At 28.7% G+C, this 24832-nt stretch overlaps 2 protein-coding genes across 3 annotated transcripts in view; one reads left to right on the top strand and one right to left on the bottom strand.

Annotated features, from left to right (window-relative positions):
* Positions 1 to 671: 671 nt before the first annotated feature.
* On the top strand, positions 672 to 17360 carry LOC106689611 (tRNA (34-2'-O)-methyltransferase regulator WDR6). 2 transcript variants are annotated; one of them, XM_067050670.1, is made up of 17 exons: positions 672 to 873; positions 1021 to 1204; positions 1299 to 1465; positions 2805 to 2947; positions 4096 to 4320; positions 4390 to 4559; positions 5134 to 5345; positions 6471 to 6611; positions 7946 to 8094; positions 10832 to 11056; positions 11763 to 11951; positions 12026 to 12278; positions 13160 to 13262; positions 14283 to 14360; positions 15708 to 16072; positions 16960 to 17125; positions 17202 to 17360. In XM_067050670.1, exons 1-17 carry the CDS (start codon positions 774 to 776, stop codon positions 17281 to 17283), a joined length of 2952 nt encoding a protein of 983 aa, XP_066906771.1. In that variant the 5' UTR covers positions 672 to 773; the 3' UTR covers positions 17284 to 17360. The 2 variants fall into 2 exon arrangements, with proteins under 2 accessions (XP_066906771.1, XP_066906772.1); XM_067050671.1 differs by lacking the exon at positions 4096 to 4320.
* A 1111-nt stretch (positions 17361 to 18471) lies between these two features.
* Positions 18472 to 24832, bottom strand: part of wb (wing blister) — a 128995-nt gene continuing 122634 nt past the window's right edge. Inside the window, exons 46-52 of the mRNA XM_067050668.1 lie at positions 23182 to 23458; positions 22689 to 22820; positions 22033 to 22182; positions 21657 to 21822; positions 21433 to 21566; positions 20331 to 20559; positions 18472 to 18910 (exon numbers count right to left, since the gene is read on the bottom strand). Coding sequence (XP_066906769.1) covers positions 18765 to 18910; positions 20331 to 20559; positions 21433 to 21566; positions 21657 to 21822; positions 22033 to 22182; positions 22689 to 22820; positions 23182 to 23458 — 1234 coding nt within the window. The 3' untranslated portion in view covers positions 18472 to 18764. The remainder of the gene's footprint in view (positions 18911 to 20330; positions 20560 to 21432; positions 21567 to 21656; positions 21823 to 22032; positions 22183 to 22688; positions 22821 to 23181; positions 23459 to 24832) is intronic.

The raw sequence follows: 24832 nt of genomic DNA on the forward strand, positions 1-24832 counted from the left end.
AACTTTGAAGGTTATACTTAATACAGATGTGCTGTATCTCGCATGCACCTGACGGTTCGCTGATAATTTTTAATCATGCCGGAAAACATCTTATTTGGTTACATTTTCCTGGATTTTATTGTGAAAAAAATATCAATATAAAAAGTCAATGAAAAATAGTATACTGGCATCTTAAACTTAATTAATACAAACAAACAAATGTATAACCAATTGGTTAACTATAACCTAATCTTACGGAATGTATTAATCACCGAAAGAATACAAAAGAGCGAAACGTTACAATTAGGTTTCCGAATGTAATATTACTTGATGTTTTACTTCTTGTCTTCAGTGTCGCTTATTTCAGGGATACACATCCTTGGTTACCACAGTTTAGTTACGTCTCTCTATAGTTGAATATCTACATTTTTATGTAGGAGCTCATGAATGTTTCCTCTAACGCGTATTGTTTATTGTTTTTTAGCCTTATATTTGAGGTCTTGCTTCTCTTGGGATGATAGTGGTTCAACCACTAAAAGTTCTGTTAAAATTTTGAGCTGTGCCTCATTAGTAACTGATACTAAATTATGTAATTTGAAGTCAATCAATTTTACACAATATCCATATTCCACTGCTTCACTATTTACGGCGATATTGTTCTTAACTACTTGATTTGAAGGATCCTTACTGAATGAAACATTTCAAACTTGAGTTTGAATATGGCATGGAATATTATTGGGGTGAATTTTTTAAAAATATATATATTTTCAATAGTATTATACTAACAATCAATAATGCCTTCCGATTCACCTAAAATTGACGATATTATAAAATCTACAATTAAGCAAGTCCCAGTTACATGTCTGAAGTTTATTGATAAATTTGTAGTTACAGGTATTAAAAAAAATTGATTAAATTGCAAATATGTAATAATAAAGTGTATTTTTAACTTATCAACTTAATGAGTTTGCTTATGGTTTTCCTACTTGGTACCTGGTTATTTCCCTAACAAATCAAGATATTTGTTATTTTCATTTGTAGGGATTGGTGGTGATTTACAGGTTTTTGAGTCCTGTAACAGGATACATAAAAATTTCAAGAGAATCTATATGCTTGAAGTTTTTCCCTCAGATTATATATATGGAATTATTCCTAATAATGTTAAAATTATTGTTTTTGGGGGTAAAAGAGTTGCATTCATCGAAACAAATCAGAATTTTTCTTGGTAGGTATAAGCTTGTTCAATAAAACATTCATTTCATGGTTCAGGCTCTGAATAACAGAGCTTCATTAATGTCACTTATATTTTTATATTTTAGCATGTCAATAAAAACATCATGGCTTGTTGAAGATTGGATATTGGACAGTGTATGGACTAGTGATATTGAGGTGGCAATTTTAACTGCCCATAATGTGTTGTTATTGTATCAATATTTGCCATCAGCTGTAGTTAAATCCAGAATAAGTTGCACAGAGCAGTGTATTTTGTATCCTTTTTGTGATATATTCCACTTAAACATTATTTGATAACCTTTATTTTTATATATATATATTTATTATTATATTCATTTGTGGTGAAGTTTGTTTGATTTTTTTTTTGTTCTCAATACTGGAAATATATAGGAAATATATATATTGCTACTCATGTCTTTCCAAAGCTTGGGTATATTTTATAACCATTTAAACTGAATTATAATCATCATTAAATAAAATATTAAATGTTTTTTATTTATTCTGAAATTCATGGTACTTACTAAATAAATTGAATAAACCTAATTATAACTATAGACAAAAAAATTATTGTTACTCCTCAATGAAGTAAATGAAAGTCAATGGCATAGCTAGACAAATATAGGGAAAGAGGAGGGAAGTGTCTTGAAAGCCCAACCCTCTCTTGAAGATATGTGTATTTATATCAAATAAAAGTTTAAAACAATTACATTTTAATGTTTTTTTTATTATTAAGACAAATGACTGACAGAATAATTATAATTTTACTATATTTCTTTTGTTCTCCCTAAATTTTAAGTCACCTTCATAATCATATCAACTTCAAACTGATCAAACTGTGACCTTCAACCTGTGTTGACAACGTCTTGACCTGTCTAGTTAGGTGTAGACAATTTTGCACAGCATTATGAAAATCTTTGTGAGAGAAAAAAAATCTTAACTTTTTCTGTCTAACTTCTAAACATATATTATATGCTTTTATCTCGTATAATAATTATAATTTTAATTAATTTCCTTGTATCTAAATCTATTACTGTTTTTATAGTTAAAGGAAGATGGTCTGGGTGTGGTCAATGAAAAAAACTCCAACAGTCAAAAAACTATTTAATTTGAGTCAACCTTTACAGTTTTCTTTCTTTTTTTAAAAACATTTTCTTCTCATTTGTTTTTTTGAATTTTACTCTGCAAATTTTTGTACTCATGTAATTAAATTATAAAACTGTTTACCTTATTTTTATTAAATATTTATATTATGCTTATAGTGTATAAATTTCTCTTACATATCGCTGCTTGATAGTAGAACATTTGACCGAAAAAAAGTTTTAATCTAGTTTAGTATTGGATATTTTCAAAGATAGTACTGCGTACTGCAGTTACTTTCTTTATTAAGGTCTTCCTACAGACTTCTAAAGCTATTAGAATTAATACAAATTAAATCCATTTTGTGGTACAATCTTGGGAATAACTGAAAGACAAAAACAAAAACACTTTATTTTTTTGTTAGATACACCACTATTCAAAGCAGCAATATGGTAGAAGTTAATGAGCTAAAATAAATTGTTTTAATATATTTATTTTTCATTAACATTGGCACATATATTCGGGAAAAATTCTCAATTCAAAATGGGAAGAGCTTATAGTTTTATCAGGTACTGTTTATCAAGAGGTAATAATATGGTCGAATGGAAGGTCTGTTTCTGAAGAGTACCCTGTCATTCATCGGTTGAAGGGACACAAAGTAAGCTTAGATTATATTTGATACTTAATTTTTATATTCTTAGTTTTTTTTCCCACATAGTTCATTTCTCATTATTTTTATTAAATTTATATTATTTGTTACAAGCAGTCTTTTTTTAGTTTTCATTATTGCAAATAGAAGAAAATTATGTCAAAGTTTATACTGTAAGTTATAATTCAAAATAAATATATTGATGTATTCATGCTAAGATTCTATTCAATGACAAAAATAAATTGTAATGTAAGAATGATAATTAATTGAATTTTAAAAACTTTGCAATGTCTTGTGTTAATTGTTTTGTTCATCAATGGTTGGATATGATCATCAACAGTAGAAGTATGATTAAAAATCTCTGCTTCATATTCATTGGATATGATCTGTGTTAAAAATTAAGGGGACCTTATACTGGTAACAATTTTATACAAAAATTACCACTTAAAAATTTTTGCCACTGTGAGGATAAAATATTATCCAAAAAAAGGGATATTCAAAATTTTGTGGACCATTCAATAGTTTTCCGGACCTGTCAAAAATTTGTGGAAAAGAGTGCAGTGTGAGGGGGTAGACAAAATAATGTACCAAAATTCTTCACAATGCCCAAAGCTTTTGCTGTGTGCACCACATTGAAGTGTAAGTTCCAGGCTCTGTTCATTAATTTGGTTACAATGACCTACGGTTGGTCGGTTCTTCAATCAATTCCTAACTATTCTAAATATTTTTCACAAAAAGTTTGCTCAATATTATATCCAGTCTGAGAGCCCCTTTTGGCATAATACTAACCCTTTGACAGTATATGATACAATACCTAATTCAAAAGAAGATACCATGTCATGGGTTGACCTTTTGGTATAAAAGCTTTATATTTTATTTTTTTACCTTATGTGAAAGCAATCAGAAATTGTTTATGACAGCCATTTTATGTCCCACTGATGTTTTTTAAGTTCCTTACTAGTCCTGTTTCTTTTTATTTTATGTATTGCCTTTTAATTTGAAAAGTCTTTTAACTAAAAGTTTTTAAATTTCTATTTTTATGGAAAAACTGTTCCATTGCAACAGAACTATTCTTATTTGGTTCTTTTTCAGTAATTAAAATTTTTATATACTAGTTTATTCACCCTTACTCACATTTTCTATTTTAAAATTTCTAGGGTGTTATATTCTCTATATCTTATGATGAGGAGACTCAGCAAATATGTTCTACTTCTGATGACAGGACTATAAGAGTTTGGACCGTCAAATTTCCTGGTTCTAGCTCTTTTACTGAAAATTGGATAAATGCTGAGATAACTTTGAGTTTTAGTGCATTTGGTCATTTGGCAAGAGTATGGAGAAGTGTTTTTATACCAAAGGGTCAGCTTGTTTCTGTCGGAGAGGTATTTTTTAAAATTTGTTTTTACATATCTTGTTATATCAACAATGTTACATTATTTCATTTTGCATAGGATTCTCAAATTTGTCTTTGGAACAGGAGTGGTAAACTTTTAAGCCGATGGGAACACAATGGTGAAATATGGTGTTTGGATTATTCTAATTACCAGGTTGCTGTTGGTGGAAATGGCATTATAATAAGAACAGTTCATCCTTTGCCAGATCTATCATCTACAAACCTGAGGTGGCTATAGCTATAAAAAATCTATAGCCTAAAAATTAACATTATTTGAACAGCTTATGATATTCGTTACTTTAGTACCTGTTACTTACTATATTAAGTTTGATTAATACTATAATTAAACAACAAACATTTGTATATTTTCTAACTTTATCACTAATTTGTCCACTATTTTTTAAAATATTACTCTGAATGAGTTAGTCTACTATGCTTCATGATTATTGTTTTCTCTTTTATTTATTATTTAAAAATGAATTAGAAGTTGAATTTCTGGTTTCTTTGTACCTTTTATTTGTTGTTTTATATTCTTATCTTTTAATCATTAGTAGTTTTTTGAAATAGGTAATTTAAACTGTAAGCCTACCTAATATTGTTGCTAGTTTCAAACTAATCAGAACTTTTATTGCACGAACTTGTTATTTTTCTTTCCATACTATAAAGAAAACAAAAAAGCTTAACTCTTGTTGCATACTTTTTTTTCAGTATTTTATTGTATTCATTATTTTTGAGAACACTATATCTTAGTTATACTTGAGCTTAGAAACCAAGTTATAGCATTAATTATCTTAATTTTCAGCCAGGAATTTGGTTTGATGAGAAACGTGGTAATGAGCAAGAATGGTTATAGGATTATAATAACTGAAAAAGGCTATTTGTTATTATATCAAAATGATGTCATTGATCATATCGAACACAAACAATTTTGCAATTATTGTATCCTGTCTGTTTCACCTTGTAGGAACCATGTTGTACTTGGTGGAATTCATGGTGACATTAAAATTTTCAAAGGTACAAAATTCTAGAGGCTTTACATTTATCTGAATATTTTCTATGAATATCCTATGTTTCATTATTTTGTTTCAATGAATTAGGCTATTTTGCTTCACAACATTTGTTTTTATATTAACATTTCAACAACCTTCAGGTACATTTTATATGTATAAATCTTTGAACAATTGAAGTTTATCGAAATTTTGTTAATGTAAAAATTAATGCGATGCATTCTTTTAAAACTCAATTTATACACGTTTGAAAAATCTTCTTTATCCTTTGTCATAGACCCATGACTTCCTGCAGTATTTCTACAGTATCATTTAATAAGAATCCACTTATTCCAGGAGAACAGATCCACTACTTAGAACTTCATCTGGACAAATGACTAGTTTTGAATTCTAATACAAGACTGAAAGGACAGAAAACTGCTCATTGATTCAGACTATAACAACACTTACTAGACTAATGTTTTAAACTTCCAATGAATTACAAAAGACTTATTTATATGACCATAAGGAAGACCTATTTGAACTTAAGAAGTTGAGCTTTGGGCTCCACAAAACCATCAAATTCCTCTTGTCAATCAACCTTTACAATCCAAAATCCTTAATGCTCCTTACTTCGTCACAAATCAAGTCATCAATCAGAATTTTAACGTTCCATATGTTGCCAATTTGAACAGAACCAGATACTAATTTTTCCTTGATTAGTATTACTACTCTAATTGATATTCTATTACTCTGTAAAAACCTAAACCCACTTGTTTCTGACCTTGCTTATCTTTCATTACCTGATAATCCTCCTAGGTGTCTAAGAAGAAGGTTTTGGGATCTTCTACTGAAGAAATTTTATTGGAGTTTTATCAATGGGTAGATACTTCAAAAGTCTGTATCATAGCATTTTATAACTCATATTACATTATTGTATATATTTTAATACAGTTATTAAAACTTTTACCATAATTATATAACTAAATTATTAAAAAAAATTAATTGATTACAAAATCCTTTATTTTTGAGAAATAAATATGTTAACTTTTGATAGAATTTTTTTAAACATGGTAAAACAAAGCAGCGTAACCTATTTTAATTAATAATCCTTCTCCTTATTAATCTGAAAAATCAATTCTTTTATTTTCAGTATTAGACACCAAGTTGACAGAATTATGTCAAATAAGTATTACTTGTCGAGTTTTCTCACTTACTTGGTCCGGCAACTACACAATAGTTGCTAATGGTGTTGATGGCTCATTATCAGTTTGGGAATTGATTGAGACTGCTGGTAAGATGATGTTTTCTGTTCAATGATGATGAGGATAATAATCAGTTTTATTCTTTTCTTAGTTTATTATTTAAAAAATTAAATATATATATTTCATTAATTTATTAATTAGCATAAATTTAAGATCACTTTAAAGGGACAAGGCCCTAAACATTTTGCACAATACGATAGTATCAGATTGCACAAAGATTTTGTCAGTCTTTCATAACTCAATCTTGATGATTTCTTAGCGGTACCTCTCCTTGTTTCCTAAATTGCAGTAAAATCTCGCTTGTCGGGACTCTGTTTTTGCCAGATTAACAGGGGAACGGATTTGTTTTTAGTGTACAAAAGAAAAAAACTACAATATTCATTTAACTCAAATATTGATATGTATCAATACATGATATACTCATGTATTATTGAGAAAAATAAAAATATCAAAAACTCTTTACTTCTATATGAGTTCTAAGGCCAAAGTTAAAACTTTATTATTTTTCTTTTCAGGAATTTATACCCTTTATTTTACTTTATTCTTTATGTCATCCTTATCCAAGCAATGTTCTTGGCTCTTCTGACCATTATCAAGTTCTAAAAATAAAAATATTTACAATCAATAGATTTACCACTAACATACAGTTACCATCAACAAATTTTACGTTGCATTTTAATAAAAAATTCTACACATTTACATACAAATAATTTATAACCATTTATAAATCTAAAATGTTTTGAGATTAAGCTAAATTTTCCCAATTATTATTCTTATTTTTTCCCTTAGCTTACTATTAATTTGTGCACGTATGTCTTCTTAATTGAAACAGTTTTTTATATATTCCAAACTTAATATAAGCCCTATTTTTCAATCCTTTTTTTAAATTTTATTTTTCATTAGTGCTGTTTTCCGAAATTGTTTTTATTTCAAGCAATTATTAACATTTTAATGTTATTTATTATCTTTATAAATTACCTTTTCAATTGTATTTATTTCTTTATGTCCTAATTAACATTTATAGATAAATGTTCTATTTATTTATAAAGCATGAAGAAGTAAAATAAAGGAAATAAATTCCTGAAATAAAAATAATAAAGTTTTAACAAAATAAAAACTTTGGAACTTAAGTTGTTGGAGTACAACTGATTATTTATATTTAAAGACAGAAGTTAAGGTTTTAAGAAATGAAATTAACAGATATTATATTATATGACCAGTATTTTCCCTTTAAAAGTCATGAGTTTTGGATTAATAATTTTCCACATGAATTATAAAATCTTATTCTAGATTTATTTATGAGATTTTTACTGTTCACGGAACTGTTTGTAAATGTTTAAAATTGATGTTTTCTTGAATCTAGATAGCATTAACCTTCAACAGAAGAATTTTTTCACTCTGCCATATTCTAAAGAGCGTTGGATAACATGTGCTGTTTCACTTGACGATTATCTAATATGTGGAGATAGAATGGGATCTTTACACCTCTTTTCATCTTTAGCTTCCACAAAGGTATTAGTTATATAGTTCTCATATCAACATTTATTTTTTTAAACATGAAACGGCCTTATAGACCAGGCGAATATCATTTCTTCCCAACTTTCCCCACACATTCCCCTCCTTTCCTTTCTTCCCACTTTTTCTTCATTCTTTCAGACTGTTCTTTTCTTTCTCCCTTGCTCCATACTTTTCCCCTTCTCACCTCTTTGGCACTCACAAGGACCTTTGCCTTCCTTAATTTTCCCCTCTATTCATCTTTGAGGCAGTCTCAACTTGAGATTTCCCAGTTTCTTTCTTCATCTGCTTAATATACTCTCCGGTAAATTTACTGGCCTATAAATCCTCCTCAAGATCTTCCTCTCTATTTCCAAAACTTTTCTTAAGCTAGGAAGAGAAGCAGTCTCCATTCTATACAGAAAAACCGGTTTGACAACTGTGTTATTGTTTCTTATTTTTGCTCTTATTGACAGACCCTTTTTACAGTATAGGCAAGCTACAGTAGGTGGCAAAGCTGAGTTTTTCCATCTTGACCAACCTCTCCTCCGTACCCTTTCTCTCGGACCCATTACTGCAAATAATTTCCCCTAAATACTTGAAGCTCTTTGTGACCCTGATTCCCCATACTTTGTTTTAGCTGTTTTTTCCCAAAAGTTTCGATCCATAGTCATCAATTCCATCGACCGCCGAAATCAAAACACAAAGGACTATGGACCCCACAGCATTCAGCATTGAAAAGCTTGCTGTAGAAAATTACGGGACCTGGTCGATGAAAACCAAAGCATTCTTTGAAGCAAAGGACTTATATGAAGAAATTGTAGAAAAAGATCTGGCGACTGAAGAAGATGCAGCTTGGGAAAGGAAAAACAAACAGGTACTCTCTACTATTACTTTAACAGTTAGTGATGATATATTGCTGTTGATTAGAGGTGACAAGTGTACAAAAAAGATTTGGGAAAAATTAAGAGAAAGGTTTGAGGGCGTTCCAGAAGAGAAAGTGATTGATTTAATTTTTGACCTTCCCAAAATTGGGAAAAACAGTAGTGAAACATTGGATGAATATCTTATAAAAAGAGGTTTCAATGTTTAGGTCAAGAGATAGCTCAACTGGGTAAATCCTTAACAGACAGGGAACTGATGAGATATATCATTGAAGGCTTACCACCGTATTATGATCCTGTTGTCATCGCTATTTTGGTAAATAGAAATATTAAATTCAGTGAAGTAAGGCAAATTCTTTTGTCATTTGAAAGAAGGTATAACCTTAATTGGAGTAAACAAGCATCACAAACATATTATAAAACGTCAAACTTTTGTCTAAAAGCCTGCTTATTTGTAAAAAAACCAGGTCACCTAAAAAAGGAATGCTGGTTTAACAAACAAAATAATAAACGACACAGGAGAAATGGACTCTCGGATAGACAAAAGCCTCAACCAAGAAGACAGCAGAAAGCATCTTTGGCTAAAGAATTTGCCTTGTTTGCAATTAACAGAGATAATAAGTATGTGGTGGAGGAAGGAAACAAAGAAACCAAAAAAAAATATGAAAGGAGTACCGATAAAACTCAGCAAGGAAAAATTTAAACAAAGACACGTAGAAAAGGTGATAAAAACAACCCTAACTGTCAGAATGTTTTGATTCCAAAATTACCTGATGATCCATTATCTGTGACCAAGTTAATTGGAAAGGAGAATAAGGTCATCCATTCCCAGGAAGAAAGTGTGGCAGAGGATGATGGACACTTCTAATACAAAATTCCTGCAATGAAGGAACAAGTGACATCTGGTCAACATCAAACAAAGGAAAATCAAAGAAGCACCAAGACAAAAAGAAGAAGCAAAAAGAGAAACCGGCTGAAATTAAAGGAAGGTTACAAGAAATAAAGGCTTTTACTGATGACCCAGGACTTCGTTTCAAAGATGAAGAAAAACTTGACCAAAAGATAAAGAAGCTTTTTATTGAAGATTTTTACACCAAAGAGGATGAAGAATGCCCTAAATTAAATGCAGATGACTGTAATTGGGACCTGAATGAAAAGAATATGGGTTGGGAAGCAGAAAATTTAAAAGAAGAAAGTAGGACATGTATGCATACTAAGAAGAAGAAGAAACCTAGAAAAAATAGAAGGAAGTAATAATAAAAATTTTAGGAAGGAAATTGTAGAAAATTGGTGTTATTATTTTGTTTGTAAATAAAACATTAGATGACAACACTATGACACTGCTGAGAACAAAGAAACAGGCATGTTTCTGAGCGGCAGTCAGTCGTGGTGTCTATTAATGGAAACGTACACTCTTTGTCTTTGTTTATAAATTCCACAACAGTCCTTTCTTGTGATGTTAATATTATATATTTTCTTAAGGATGTAAAACCAAATAGATAAATCATCCATCATTGATTGCCGCTCAATTGTACATATGTCTTTTTATTATCCACTTTGTGTTACATTTTCAAAAGTGAAAAAGTTTTATTTATAATTATTTTGTGTTTGCTGATATTCTTTGTTGATTTTCATAAAATATATTTTGGAGTCATTGTTAAGATTTGTTACAGTTATTTTAAAGTTAGATAATATACATGTGTGTATAATGTATTTAATATATCTCTAATTTTATATTAATAATTAATTAGTTATCTATAATTAAATAATTAATAATTAATTAATTATCTCTCTGATTATATTAATAATTTGATATAATTTATGATATTAGTTATTAATATTTTATGAACCATATTCATTATTTTTTTTAGGATCCAGTTGATTCTCTTCATAAACTTCATGATGCCAAAGGTGTAAGTGATGTTAAGCATATTAATGGAATCACTTATTCAACTGGTAGGGACGGGACACTGAGAGAAATATCTATAATAGATAGTAAACTGGTTTTATTATCAACATTAAAATTACCCATGGATTGGGCTACTTCAGTTGTCCATTCTGATATCTATGGATTAATCATCTCGGGGTTTCATGGTGTAAGCATTATAATTTTACTAAGAACTTTTACATAACTTTAGTTTATTTAACTGGAAGCGTGTTTGTTAAGATGATTAGATAATAATTTCACATTTCTTTGTATCTAATATTTTTGGAGTATAAATCTTTTTTATTTAAAAAAATGAATATAACACCTCAAATCTCATTAGAAAAATTAATGAAATGGAAAGTGGAGTCTTGGATCTAACAGGTTTTCTACAATTTATATATATATATATGGTGGGTTTTTAGTGACTGTGTTTATTATGAACTGTTTTATGAATATAAAATTTATTAATTGACAATTTTAATTAATTGAAATTAATGAGATGGGCACATAAAGAAGAATTATTTTGGCAGTCCTATTCAATAAACTGCTTTTTGATAAGCCTAAGGCAGAAGATTGGCTAGGAGAACTGTCTTAAGGGGGGGATCAAAGAATTTGAAGATGCTGGGAACTGTCCAGCTCTATACAGCTAACAGAACTGAATGGAGCTGGATGTTACATGAGTCCAAGCTCCATGGACAATATTTTTATTGGGCAAATTAATGAAGCATATATTTTTTTTTTTTATGTATTTTGAAATAATAAAACGCTAGAAATCAATAATTTTGGTATCAGAAGAAAAAAAATTCTGTTATGCACTAATTAAGTATCTGTTTTTAAAACTTGATTAGTAAATTTATTTAAAATTTGTTTTTCAGTCAAACTTTGTTTTATGGAATGTTGAGGAAAGGATAACACTTTTACAATTAGACTGTGGGGGAGGTCATCGTTCTTTTGACTTCATCATTGATGGAAAACTTGGAAATTTAGTCATAAGCTACCTAAGAATGAAGGAAATGAAATATCTTTGTTGTCCTTTAGAAAGAATCTCTCACCAAACAGTACTTGTCAGTATTTTGTATAATTTTTATCATCTTTTCCCCAATGTCAGCATTCTAAATTTTTCTTTTTCTTTTTTAAGGCAGGGTATCATAAAAAGGCAATCAACTGTTCTTATTTGTTATCATCAAAAAAAGAAAGAAGTGCTTGTATATTGACTGCAAGTGAGGATAATGCTATTAAAATTTGCTCAATTGACCAGTCAAGTTGGAAATGCTCTTCATCTTATTTAACGCACATATCCAGTGTTAGGGCTGTTACACTAATTGATGATGTACTTGTAACAGCAGGAGGTAGAGCTCAAATCATACTTTGGCAAGTCCAAAATAATTCTGGTAAATATTCAAAATTAATCTAATTTTTTTCTGATAAATATCACATGTAACACTTAGAGTTTTGAATAATAATTCTTTAATTGATTTTAAGTAAAATCTTAGTTCTTACCTGTTCAACATATGTCGAACTGAATTTCTTTGAAACAATCTATAATCAATGTCATCAAATGTAGGCCTCCCTTTGTGAAAAAATCTTGAAAGAGCCTTTTGGCGATGTCATTTGAAAGGGTGACTCTAGATCGGTCAAAGGGAAATTGAATTGAAAGCAGAGAACCAACAAGAAAGCTCGAAATGATTTGGAAGGCGGGGTGGTGGGAGGATTTTGGACTCAATATGTTAATAAGAGAAATTTGCCGTTAGTTCTTAAATGACGGTGATCCGCTGTAGCAATTAGGAGAGAAGTAGGCAAAAGTGAACTTAGCTGGCAGTTACACCTTGGAACAATCACAAAGCATTCTTGGGAAAGTTTTATTTACTCCCTACCTTCTCTTCTGGCAATACAGGTGTTGTCAACATGAGTATACCATGCACAATATCCATGTGTTACTTATAACACCTTTTACTTCATCTTCCATTGTTTAGTTCTATTCAAAGGTACAGTGGCCATATAGGCCTATTGTATGCCATAACTATATGATTTAAAACATAAGTTTTTGGAATTCTACAAATCTTTAAAGGCTAGCTGCGTTGACTAGTTCACTCTCCTAAAGGGCCCACTATCTCCCGTGGATCCACCATTTTTAAATCATCATACATGAAAAATTGAACTTATCTCTCTAATAAGTCTTATGATGTGGTGATTTCTCATTCTTTACATAGAGATATGATAACGATAAAATCATAAATTGTCAAAGATATAATAGTACGATAATTTATTTTAGGTGAAACTAGGCTTCGAGAAATTGCTTCTCATATGATACGTGAAGAGTCTGTGCATCGAAGGTCTTGGAGGACAGCACAGCCCCTTGTTGACCCAGAAATGAGGTATTGATAATATTTTATATGTATTATATTATATTTATGAAGACTTATTTTATACCTTCATCATACTTTCTTTTCCTTCTCAGAAGTTAAAGGTCTTAAAGCTATAAAAAAGATGGATCACTATAATAATAATAAAAACAAACAAAACATTATTTGCATTTTACTATTGATATTGATGAATAACAGTCCTTCTTCATCATGAGTTATGATATAGCTTTCTTTATTAAAGATGTATATTCAATAATTTGCACATCTAGCAATGTTCCCATATCCATGACTATTATTTATTATTAATTAATAATCCAAAGTATAAATACTTAATGCATGTGGACTTGAATGGCTCATTGGAAGAGGGGGGGGGGAGGGGTAATTGAATATAAGAGATATCTACAATAATAAAATGGTGGAAAAAATATGTTTTTTCGGACTACAGTCTTGGAGTCAAAATGAAAAGTTTTATCTGAAAAAAAAAAAAAAAGTTATATCTGAAGAAGGTAATTATATTGATATATCTTGAATCTGGATCTCACATTAATTAGTTAGTTTCAGCATGTTTTATTTTTAAGGCCCCTTTAGGTTATTGGACCAGATCAGAGAAAACAACAAGTGATTAGAAATGGGTAGGAACCAGTATCTCCCACATTCTGACATCATGATTTATTTAGATAGCCATCCCTGGCCTCTCTTTCTCCTTTCCATTGTTGTTAAACTTCTTTTCCATATTAAGCACAATAACTATAAATAATAATGATTTTGAAGCTAGGAATTCAATGAAAATCATAAGTAATTAAATTTAGGAAAATGAAAGACCAATAATTAATTCCATGACCAAATGATCAAGATAAAACAAAAATGATTAACAAAATCCGTAAATTCCATTTATTTTTATTGAGTTGTGAAATAAAGAAGGTAACAACTTATTTAACTTCTTATAATAGTTTATAGAATATTATTTTGTTTTTTCTACTGTTCATAAAGCATTAACTTATGATTTTTCAGACATTTCATTTGTAATTTTAGGTATATGGATTTAAAAATAGTAAAAAGAAGAGATGACATTTATTCAATATTTTCCAGTTGTTCTGATGGAATGTTGAGGTAAAATTTTAAAAGATATAATATATTTTTTATAATATTATGAATTTATTTCTATATTGATATTTTATCATTGATAGGAAACAAATGTACAAATATTTATTATTGTTCAAGTAAAATCTTGAAAATTCATTCTACTGACAAAATATATATAATATGATATGTTGTAGTATATAATAAATAACATGTATAATTGTTTTTAAAAACATGCATTCTGTTGATAAATTGCTTCTCCAAAAATGTTTGCCAAGAAATTTAGCTTAGTGAAGTTTGAAGATGAAGGACATTGCAGAATACTCCAATAATGAAGATTGTACTAGTTTTAAAGTATTATTATTAATTATTCATGTAAGGTTATTTTCAACACCAACCATTTCAAAATAAAATACTTAACTAACTTTTCTCTTAATCAAGGCTCATACACCTTCTTGCATGATTTAGAATGACAACTTTTCACATGACAAGTTTTTCTCCAATAAATAGCATCTCACAATACAATTCTATGTTGTTGTTTTTTTTATTTATAAATCTTTTTGGTGCACCTGTATGTAATAAAATCTATTATTACTGCCCTTCTTCCACTCTAATCATACTCCTTGTCATTTCTAATTGTCTAAGTCCAGTGTTACATTGTCTATCTGACCATACTTGCTATTGTCTGTGCTAATACTTTTTATAGATACTTCTTTTCAATTCAAGTGCGACCACTTTTCAATTTCCAAAATTCAGTAAGATATGGGCATCCTTAGCAACCGCATCTTCCCTCCTCAGTTGTGGTCTGCTTTTACCCCTGGAATTGTTCTGTTTTCCTGCCAGTAGTTTTATAGGAATTTGCTCATCCATCATTCTGGTGGTTCATCCAATTGTCAACTCACTTTTTATTGATAAAAGGTGGTTGTTATGTTTGGACAAATATTTTGTTGGACCTTCTTAAATAATGGTATAAAAACTAATCCTCATCCTCTTCATCCATTTTTGATTGAAGACTTATAATTTTTAATTTTTTTATGTTAATAATTTACAACAATACACAATGCAATGTATGTTTTGTTTATATAATTATTTTTGGTGTTTTTTAAGTTATCTTCATAGCGTTTAGAGATGGAGTACCTAATCTAATGGTAATTTATTAATTTTTTGTCATAGTAAATGAATATAGTGTTACTAAGAATAATTTTGATTTACGAGATCTATTATGTTTAATTTGTGTGTTGATTATTTTAAAATTTTGTTTTCATTTTGATTTTTTCATGAAACTCTCTTACAAGTTCTTCAAGAATGTATATATATTCTGTTAGTAGAGCTGTTAGTGTTCCTTATGTAACAAATTATTTGAAGTATTTTTTTCAGAGTTTTCAGTTTTGATAAGGAAGAAAAAAAGCTCCATTTAATCAATTCATTGGAAAGCAATCAGAGTTGCTTATTGAAAATATCAGTTTTCCAATGGCAAGATGAACCAGTTGTTGTTACTGGAGGAACCAATGGAAGTGTTTGTTTTTGGTATACGCCACACGATAAAACACCACAACGTTCTCATTCCTTGCATTCCTTGGGTGTAAACAGTATGGATCTTATATTAGACAAAAAACATTTGATTCTTTGCACGGGTGGTGATGATACCACTCTCGTCTTAACAGCATTTTCATTGGAAAAGAAAGAAAAGGAGTCAATTATTTTTTGCCTTCGTGAGCATGTTCATTATTGTCAGATTACAGGTATATACAAATATATATATATTTTTTTCTTTATTTCTGCTAAGTTAAGTTATTAGCATTAAGTTAATTATATAATTATAATTCAGGTTGAATGGTTTCTTTATTAAAGAGTGAGTACTTCTTGAGAATAATTCCTAAATAAGGGTTCAAATGCCTAAAGGTATTTGTTACTTTTTTATATCAATAATTTTTAAATTAATATTTTCAGATAATATTAGAAATATGTTTGCGGATGAAAGGATGAAAGGAAATATTCGATTACTCAAAATTCAAACTCTTTGATAATAAAAACTTGGTCCCCTTATACTTGTTCAAGTTGTTAGAGTTAACTATTATTCATCTTTACAGCCCGAAGAATCATTCTAACAAACTAGTGTCGACTATATCTAAATGAGTGTTTCTTCTCAAATTTCAGTTATTTTATTGTAATTTAATTTGCTCTTTATTTGCTTAAATGTTTTTAATTTTAGCAACATTTGGGAGAATGAAATGTCAGTACAAAATTTAGATTATAACAAAGTTGTGTTTTTTTCAAACTGTAAAATAAGTTTTTTATAATTTTCCTGAAGAAAATTAAAACATTTTAAGAAAATTAAAAGGAACTTACTTATTCATTAATTAATTTAATAATGGTACTGTGTATGGAAATTTTTTTTCAAACAAATTTTCCTTGAGTCACTCTTGGCAGTGAAAATTAAGTCACTCCTCTATTCTATTGAAACTAGAGCAATTAGGCCTATTTAAAATTGTTGGCATTGGTGTACCTACTGGTTGTTATGATCTATTCTGAGGTGAAACATGTGTTTATTTGATCCTTGGTCAGTGCACTGGTCAAGATGTTTGTTAAATAAATTTTATTAAATAACAACTAATATTTTACATTTTAGGTTTGAAAATCACTGACCGCTATATTTTAAGCATTGGCTTAGATCAGAGATTATGTGTCATCAACTGGTCATTTGATGGAAATTTTTTCAAAACTTCAATTGTCACTATATTCAAAAGCACCATTCTTGATATTCATGGTTTGTTAGCATGGCCAACAGAGAACAGGTAAATGCTGCTTAGTTAATTTATTTTGAAATGTTTTAATTAATAATTTATGATTTTCTTTAATTTTTTTTTTCAGTGATCAAATGAAGATATTTGTTTTTGGCAGAGGCTTTGAAGTACTTCATTTTGATAGGTCAAAAATTTCATTATCAAAATAGTTTTGAAGTGTATTATTTGTAAATATTTGTATGCATTTATATTTATATTATTTTAATAAATGGATTTTTACAAATGACCTTTCTTTTATTAACTTGCTTATGAAATGTTAGTAAAGTAAATATGATCTAAATACAGATGAATTTTGGAAAATGTATGAAGATAACTAGTTCATTGTCTACAAACGGCATTGAGATATGTGCATAAAGGGTTAAAACAAGGAGACTGCTTGGTCTACCTGCTGTTCAACCAATCTGTCAGAATTGTTAACGACATTTATTGGCAAAACATTCACATCCATGAGGGATATATTTATTAACTTACAGAAAGCCACAGAGAGGCTCAGTTTGGTAGTGAATTAATCTAGAACCAAATATATGAGAATTGATTCAAGAGATGGACACCCTATTGTAGCACAAATAAAAATGGGAAACTTTATAATTTGAAACTTTTTTTTCACTAGTTTACTAGTATAATTTATTGAAGTGTGTATTTTTACTTTGTTTAAGTATTTGAGCTTAATTTTCCTTTAAAGTTAATGCAAAATATTTAGGTAATAAAACTGGAAAATAAAATTCTTTACAACTTTTGATTTTTCTTAGGATCATGGGCTAATATTACTATGAATGTTTTAATTATCAAATCATGCTGGACATGCCTAATATGTCTTACATATTTCATTTATTAATGATATCCTTTGTGTCTCATGCTACATTATTCAAATTTATTCAGTTATTATTATCATTGAGTTATACATTATACTATTGTTTAAGCTATAGTTAAAGGTAACAAAAACTATATTATATAAAATTGTACCATACTTTATTATTCCTAGCTATGATTAATTTATAACCAAATTATTGTTATAAAAATATTATTTACTAAATTGTTTTTAAACCATACTTGTCCTCTGTTTTGGAATGACTTAAAGTTTCATACTTTTATTTATTTTTTTATGTGGTGGTTTTGAATAGTGAGAGTATTAAAATACTAGAAATAATGCTGAAAAGATGGAAGCCATTCACATCAGGGCTATTATGATGAATGGGGAAGTTAACAAAGGACTGACAGAAGTTCTTTTTAAGTTTTATCTTTAAATTCTTTTTAGATTATGACCATTGGGGTAAGTTATGCTGGGGTACAAAGAAAAAAAGTAAAATGGTGCTCAAAATAAAATGAATCAAGACAAATTTTTGAAAAAAAATAACATATTTTTTATTGTTGCATTTTTACATGCTAAATAATTTAAGTTATTTACAACAAATATAAAAGGAAAATATAAAATATACAACACCTCCTCAAGAGGCAAATTCTTATTCATCAATATCATCCGTGGTATAATTTACTAGTCACTTCTTTTATCCCCTTTCCTTCGATCCGCGTTTCTCGTTTATAATAAATAAATAATTAGTCATAATTCAGTTTGTACTTTGTTCGACCTGCACTCAGGCATATTTCTTCTAAAGAGAAATATAAAAGGTCATCAGCCTACCAGAGGGCATGAGCTGAGAAGGATGTGGTGTAATAAAGCCATATTTATCCAATCTTTTCTCTCTCCATTGATAATTATATTTCTCATGCAACCTTTGAAATCTTCTCTGGTTTCTAAAGTCCCACTAGAAGCATTTTCTGTAACAAGATACAACACAAAATTAATATGGGATTTCCCTAATCTCATACAATGATTATAATACTATAAACTAAAGGCAAGTCAGAATTTTTTTAATGCAATTATATGCTATAAATTAATAGATTAATAATTAATAATAGATAAATATATATTTAATTCAATTCCTTAAATTATTATTTTCTTTTTACTTTCACTAACCGATATATGGTATATACAGTAAGTACAAGTATAACAAATGTGCAAAATTTCAAATTCAAGTTTTTGACAGAAATTCACATTTTGAGGTAATCTGAGTCCAAATAACCAATTCTCGACAAATGTTCTGTGTGTGAACAGTCGAGCTCAAAAACCAAAAATATAGATGTAACCAAAATTATGTATTTATGGAATGTGTACGCCTGGAATGTTACAGCAACTTTTTTGTCAAAATTGAACAACCTGAAGTGCCACTTAAGAGAATTGATTTTATACTTTTTTTAGAATTTTAATAACAGATAGGTCTTATCCTCATTAGAATAGTCTAAAAGGGTTTAAATGACCAATTCAAACAAAATATTTCTTTAAAATAAATATCCAGTTCCCATTATTAGCAATAATAAACAAAGAATAAATACAAAATATTAAACAATTTGATAAAAAATTAAAGGAAAAATAGAGACATGAGTTCGAATCAGAAATATCCAAGATTGCATACATATTTACACAGTTTCGCGTTATAATTATAAGTATTTTTGTTTGAAACCATAAAACATTTGATTTTTGCTGCTTAAATTTAAGAACATGTAAGGTTCTGTTTTATAATTGAATGGAATTATTTCTATTTTACACCATTCAATAGCTATTTACATAAGAAAGAAACCTGTTGAAATTGAACCAAAATCTACAAGTGTAGGATTTAGATGCTGATCCTACTGTGGTCAGCCCAAAACATAATCTTCTCAAGGAGAAGTTAAGGATACAATTGCAAAGTAGACAGAACTGAGTCAGTGACTAGTGAATGAATTACATTATAGAATTTTGTTATTAACAATTAATTTTGAATGATTAGAATCATAATATGCCATTGTAATGCCAGTGTTGCTTGAAATTCAAGGAGAAACATTTTAATTTGTCTTTAGCCAATGTCATCTCATTTAAAACAAATATAAATTTCCAAAAATTATTAAAGAACAACAGATTCCTAGCGCATAAAAAACATTTACTTTTGAATTTAAATGCTCTATTAGCAGGTTCCTCACATTAGTCAGGATGGATAGAGCTGGAGAAGAAAAATACATAATTTGAACCGATAAAAACTTCTTAGAGAAAATTGAATTAGTTCTTCTCTATTCTTCTCTTTAATAAGTGCATAAAATAAACTAATACATAAAATAAAATAAGCAAATATTAAAAACAAGTAAATTAATATTATATGTTTACCCGGAATGCCACCAATATATAAAGGACTATTAGTAGAAGCTTCAGTCAAATGGCCGTTATCAGACAGCCAGTAGCTTTGGTCAAGGTTATCAACTCGTAGAGTAAGTTCATCTTTGATAAATGTAGCATGAATCCTATGCCACCTATTATCACATATAGCGTATTCAGTCGCCAAGCCTTGCTCCATCCTGAAAGGTCTTCGGTCGCCCATATCTCCTTTCATTACAACCTAAATATTGTGAAAATGATATTAATTTTAATTTACCAGCTAAAAAAGAATTTAGTTGCAATCATTAAAATTATTATTTGTAATTACCATCATAGGCAAACACTCTTAACTTTGAAAAAAGGTAAATAATCGAAATAAATTGTTTCTAACTTCATGTATAGAAGACTTTAGAATAAAGTGTATAAATGTCACTTAGCTTCAGATATGTTCTCAGAATTCAGATGAAGCTAATCTTAATTGTGCATAGTCATTAGTAAAAGTGTCATTGTTGTCTGGAAGATAGAATATTGGGGAGGCAAAGGTATAATGGTATTAGATGAAAGCATCAAAAAAACTTTACAAATAAATATTGGTAAAAAATTCCAAAAAGAGGGGGTTCAAATATAAAGTTAAAAATCAATGGTTTGGAATTAAGTATTAAAGATTAAATGCAAGTCTTTAGAAAGATAAAAAAAATTATGTATGTACAATATTTGTAGAAAAGGAAAAACAAATCTTAATTTGTTTTATTATTAAGAGAACTTAATATTATTATTACGACTAAACAATAAATGTAATGAAATTATTATATCATTTAACGCATTTGTTCATTTAAAGCAAATAACACCTAAACAAATTAGAAGTAATTGAGTCATAACAGTATGTTCTATGCAACAAACAAGAAATGACATAAGATCATGTCTATTTTGAATTGATAAGGGCCATGCTCATATGGTAGCTACATGTTGAACTATGAGAAATAAAATGCCTAGTCCGACAGGGGAGAGAGAGGAAGGAAACAACATAATATAAGAAATAAATTATGACCTTAATCATCATTTCATACACTAATATGATAGATCTCAAATGCATAAACAAAAAATCTCTATTTACTTTTCCATCAAGAAGTTCTAAGGAGAGAGCAGGATACCCTTCAGGCTCAGAGACACTTAAAATTATTCCATTTAGTTCAGATGTTCTAAACTCCAGCTCGAACTCTGTTAATGTTCCCATATTAAACTTGTTTTCTGTAATGAGATGATTTTGTTATAACTTAAGTTTTTTTTTTAATTTAATAAGTAATTGCAGTAAAATATTTATATATTGTATTTACTTACTGTAAACAGCATAAGCATCTCCTGGAAAATATGATCCTCTTTCTACTTGTGGAATACACTGCCCAACTCGATAAGGAGGAGTTGATTTTTCACTGAGCAGATATTCTTCATGATTGTTTACTTTCAGACCTCTTATACATCCTTTGAATCCTTCTAATTTGTTAAGCTAATAAAAAAATAATACAGATACATTATATGAATAATTTTATTATCTAACATTAATTTATGTATTTTATTTTTACCATAAAGCATTTTTTACACTAACATTCACAGGTGTTCTCAACTTCAATAATTTACATTAAAATTAGACTTGACAGAGTATAATTGAGAAGATTCTGTTCTAAAGCATTAATGAATAAAGATAAATTTGATTTACCAGAGGTTGTGGGATCATCACACCAGATTCAGGTAAGCCTCCAATATAAATAATATGGCCAACATTCATCTTTTTAGGTGTTTTTGTTTTTTCAGGATCAATTGAATCAACTTTTAAAGTCATTCTTCTATCTTCTTTTTCAAGGATCATCTGTACGAAAAATATGCATTGTAGAGAGCAGATTATTTGTGATAGAATAGAGACATTGCTTAAACAGACAAATAAATATATCAGTCGAAAAAAGTTAACCATTTAAGATATGTACAATTACTTTAATAAAATCTTAAACTTACAGAAAAAACAATTACTAAATTAAAATATAAGAAGATGGTCAGGGTTGTGGTCGAAAATGGAACAAATAGTTATAAACTATTTGTTCCATTTTTGACCGCAACCCTGACCATCTTCTTATATTTAAATTTTTATGGTCAACTATATATAAATATATATAATTACTAAATTAGTTACGATATCTGATAATCAAATCATTTTATGAATTCTAGTACAGTATTTGCATTGTTTAATGCTTTCAACTACCTATTTTGGAAGGTTGAAGTCTATGTTGTTATGATTGTAGCTTAATTTTTCTCTTATGGTTAGTAATTATGAAATTATAAACTTTAATGTTTCAATAAACCAATAAAATATTTCATTACCTTATGCCAAACACCATCATTAAAAACAGCATGTGCTGTTGTTTCGATTTTTCTTCTACCTTTCAATACAATCTGTACACGACCATTTCTCAGAGCTGCCATTAAATAGTGAGGCTGTTTTCCTTTGACTCCCTAAAAAGGTATGAAAATATTACACAAACGAAAAGAATAATTAAATGAGAGGTAGAAGAGAGGGAACATCCCGGTTTGCTTGATTGTGGTAGGTAACTCAGATATTTCAACTTATGCCCTTCATAAAGGCAGTTGTAGACACTAAGATCACACAGAAATACTGTCAGAAAAACTTGTCAAATTTAAGCTCTAGGCAAACATTTTTTTAAGTATGAGGTTCTAGATTGAAGAAAACTTTAAACGTAAATGAAATATGGTACCAATGATAATTGTAATGTTTTAAAAACTTCAGATTTCAATTGTAAACACTATTTTCTTGTTTCCTTTACAAAACTAGTTTTTATTTTTATAAGTCACTCACTGGGATCATGAAAATGAGTCCATTTGGATAAAATGTTCTGAAATCTAGTTCAAGTGTAAAGTTTTTCTGTAAGATCGCCCTTCTCCTGAAGTTTAGCTCAACATATGAGTTAGGATTATCTCCAAATTTAACAGCTCCTGGTTCTAATGTATAGCTAGTGACTTTTCGACAGCCTATTGAACTCCTAGAAAGCAGGCCTTCAGGATCACTTCCACCTGGTCCAAATCTTCCAATTGTAACTCCCTCAAAATTTATAGGATGATCAAAACCAAAAATTCTGAAACAGATATGGGATTGAAAGTTGTTAAAAAAATGAATGTAACTTGTTAATCTATAAACATTTTAATAACTAGTCATATGTTGAAGTTAAAGTAATAATAATAATGCTTCTAACATCCTTACAATAAAAGATTTGAGTTTGAGAAGAAATCAATTTTAAAAAGATATTTTTGACATTTACTTAATGAAACATTAAGTGTTTAGAATAATAATGTTTGATCTAGAAATAGGATAAGAAGTGAGCAATGTTATATTATTTCTATTGTGAGCATTGAATTGTATTGTTTCTGTTGATTCCTGGTAATGAGAGAGCAAGGTACTTGTCCATTTATTAAGAAAAAAAGAACAGATTGGTGTAGTAAGGTGGACAGTTTAAATAACTTGTAATGTAATTATGATGAAAATAATAGCACTAGCTTTGTAACTCTTGAAAGAGACTAAAAAAAATAATTACAGTAAAAATTATACACATTCCCATTTATGATAATTTCCCATTTTTAACAGTTTTTGTCCTTGATTCTTGTCCCAATTAACCCTTATTCGATATAATGGTCTCATTTACTAGTTATAATGGTCTAAATGAAGTTTTTCTTAGATATTTTTTAAATTTATATTGTTTTTCAAGAATATGAGACAGGTTGCCTAGAAGTGTTAAACACAGCATTGGTAGGAAACAGTAAAGTAATTGGAAACAATAGTTAAATTAATTCTTAGAACATAGTTCCTAGGATTTTTTTTTTTGTTGGGATAAAAGACTTTTATAAATTTAAACGTTGTTAGTTATGGATATGAATCCATTTTCCTTTCAGTTTCTCAGCAGGAAAAAAAATTGATAAATAATTTAACCCAGAACTCATCACCAATGTGAATTTGAGAACTTTTTAATAAATTTTAAATTATATTGTTCATTTTGAATATTTTTTACAATTTCTCTGTTATAGTGCTCTTTTTTTTTTCTGGACCCTCAAAAGCATTCTAACAAAGTTTTCCTGTATTTTTCAATGGTAAAGTTTTAGGCTAAAAATAACTTAAACATTTATTTCATTTCTGAATAACTTAAACATTTCTGCACCTAATTAAATTTGAACTTAAATATCCATGTAATTATAATTCCTAAAGAGGGGTTCGTGAAGCTTTTAGGGGATCGATAATGTTTATCAATATATGTTATTAATTGATATTTTATCTCTTTCAAAAACAAGTTATTTTGATTTTTCATGACAATGATTGAATTTATTAGCAGGAAAGTTTCAAAAATATAATATATAAAATGTTTGCTCTCAATAATAAATTAAATTGAACTTATTATTATAAATAACATTATTAAAAATGAATGAATATTGTATTCATGAATTGGAATATTATTGATGTA

Source organism: Halyomorpha halys, unplaced genomic scaffold, assembly GCF_000696795.3.
Source record: "Halyomorpha halys isolate HHAL.00 unplaced genomic scaffold, Hhal_1.1 Scaffold1412.1, whole genome shotgun sequence".
Taxonomy (NCBI): domain Eukaryota; kingdom Metazoa; phylum Arthropoda; class Insecta; order Hemiptera; family Pentatomidae; genus Halyomorpha; species Halyomorpha halys.

What these genes read in the sequence shown, in the direction of transcription:
- LOC106689611 (XM_067050670.1), top strand. Translation starts at nt 774, where the DNA reads ATGCCTTCCGATTCACCTAAAATTGACGATATTATAAAATCTACAATT. An exon ending in TCATCTCGGGGTTTCATGGT is followed by an intron (nt 11,057 to 11,762) that starts GTAAGCATTATA and finishes TTTGTTTTTCAG; the next exon opens with TCAAACTTTGTTTTATGGAA. An exon ending in TCTCTCACCAAACAGTACTT is followed by an intron (nt 11,952 to 12,025) that starts GTCAGTATTTTG and finishes TTCTTTTTTAAG; the next exon opens with GCAGGGTATCATAAAAAGGC.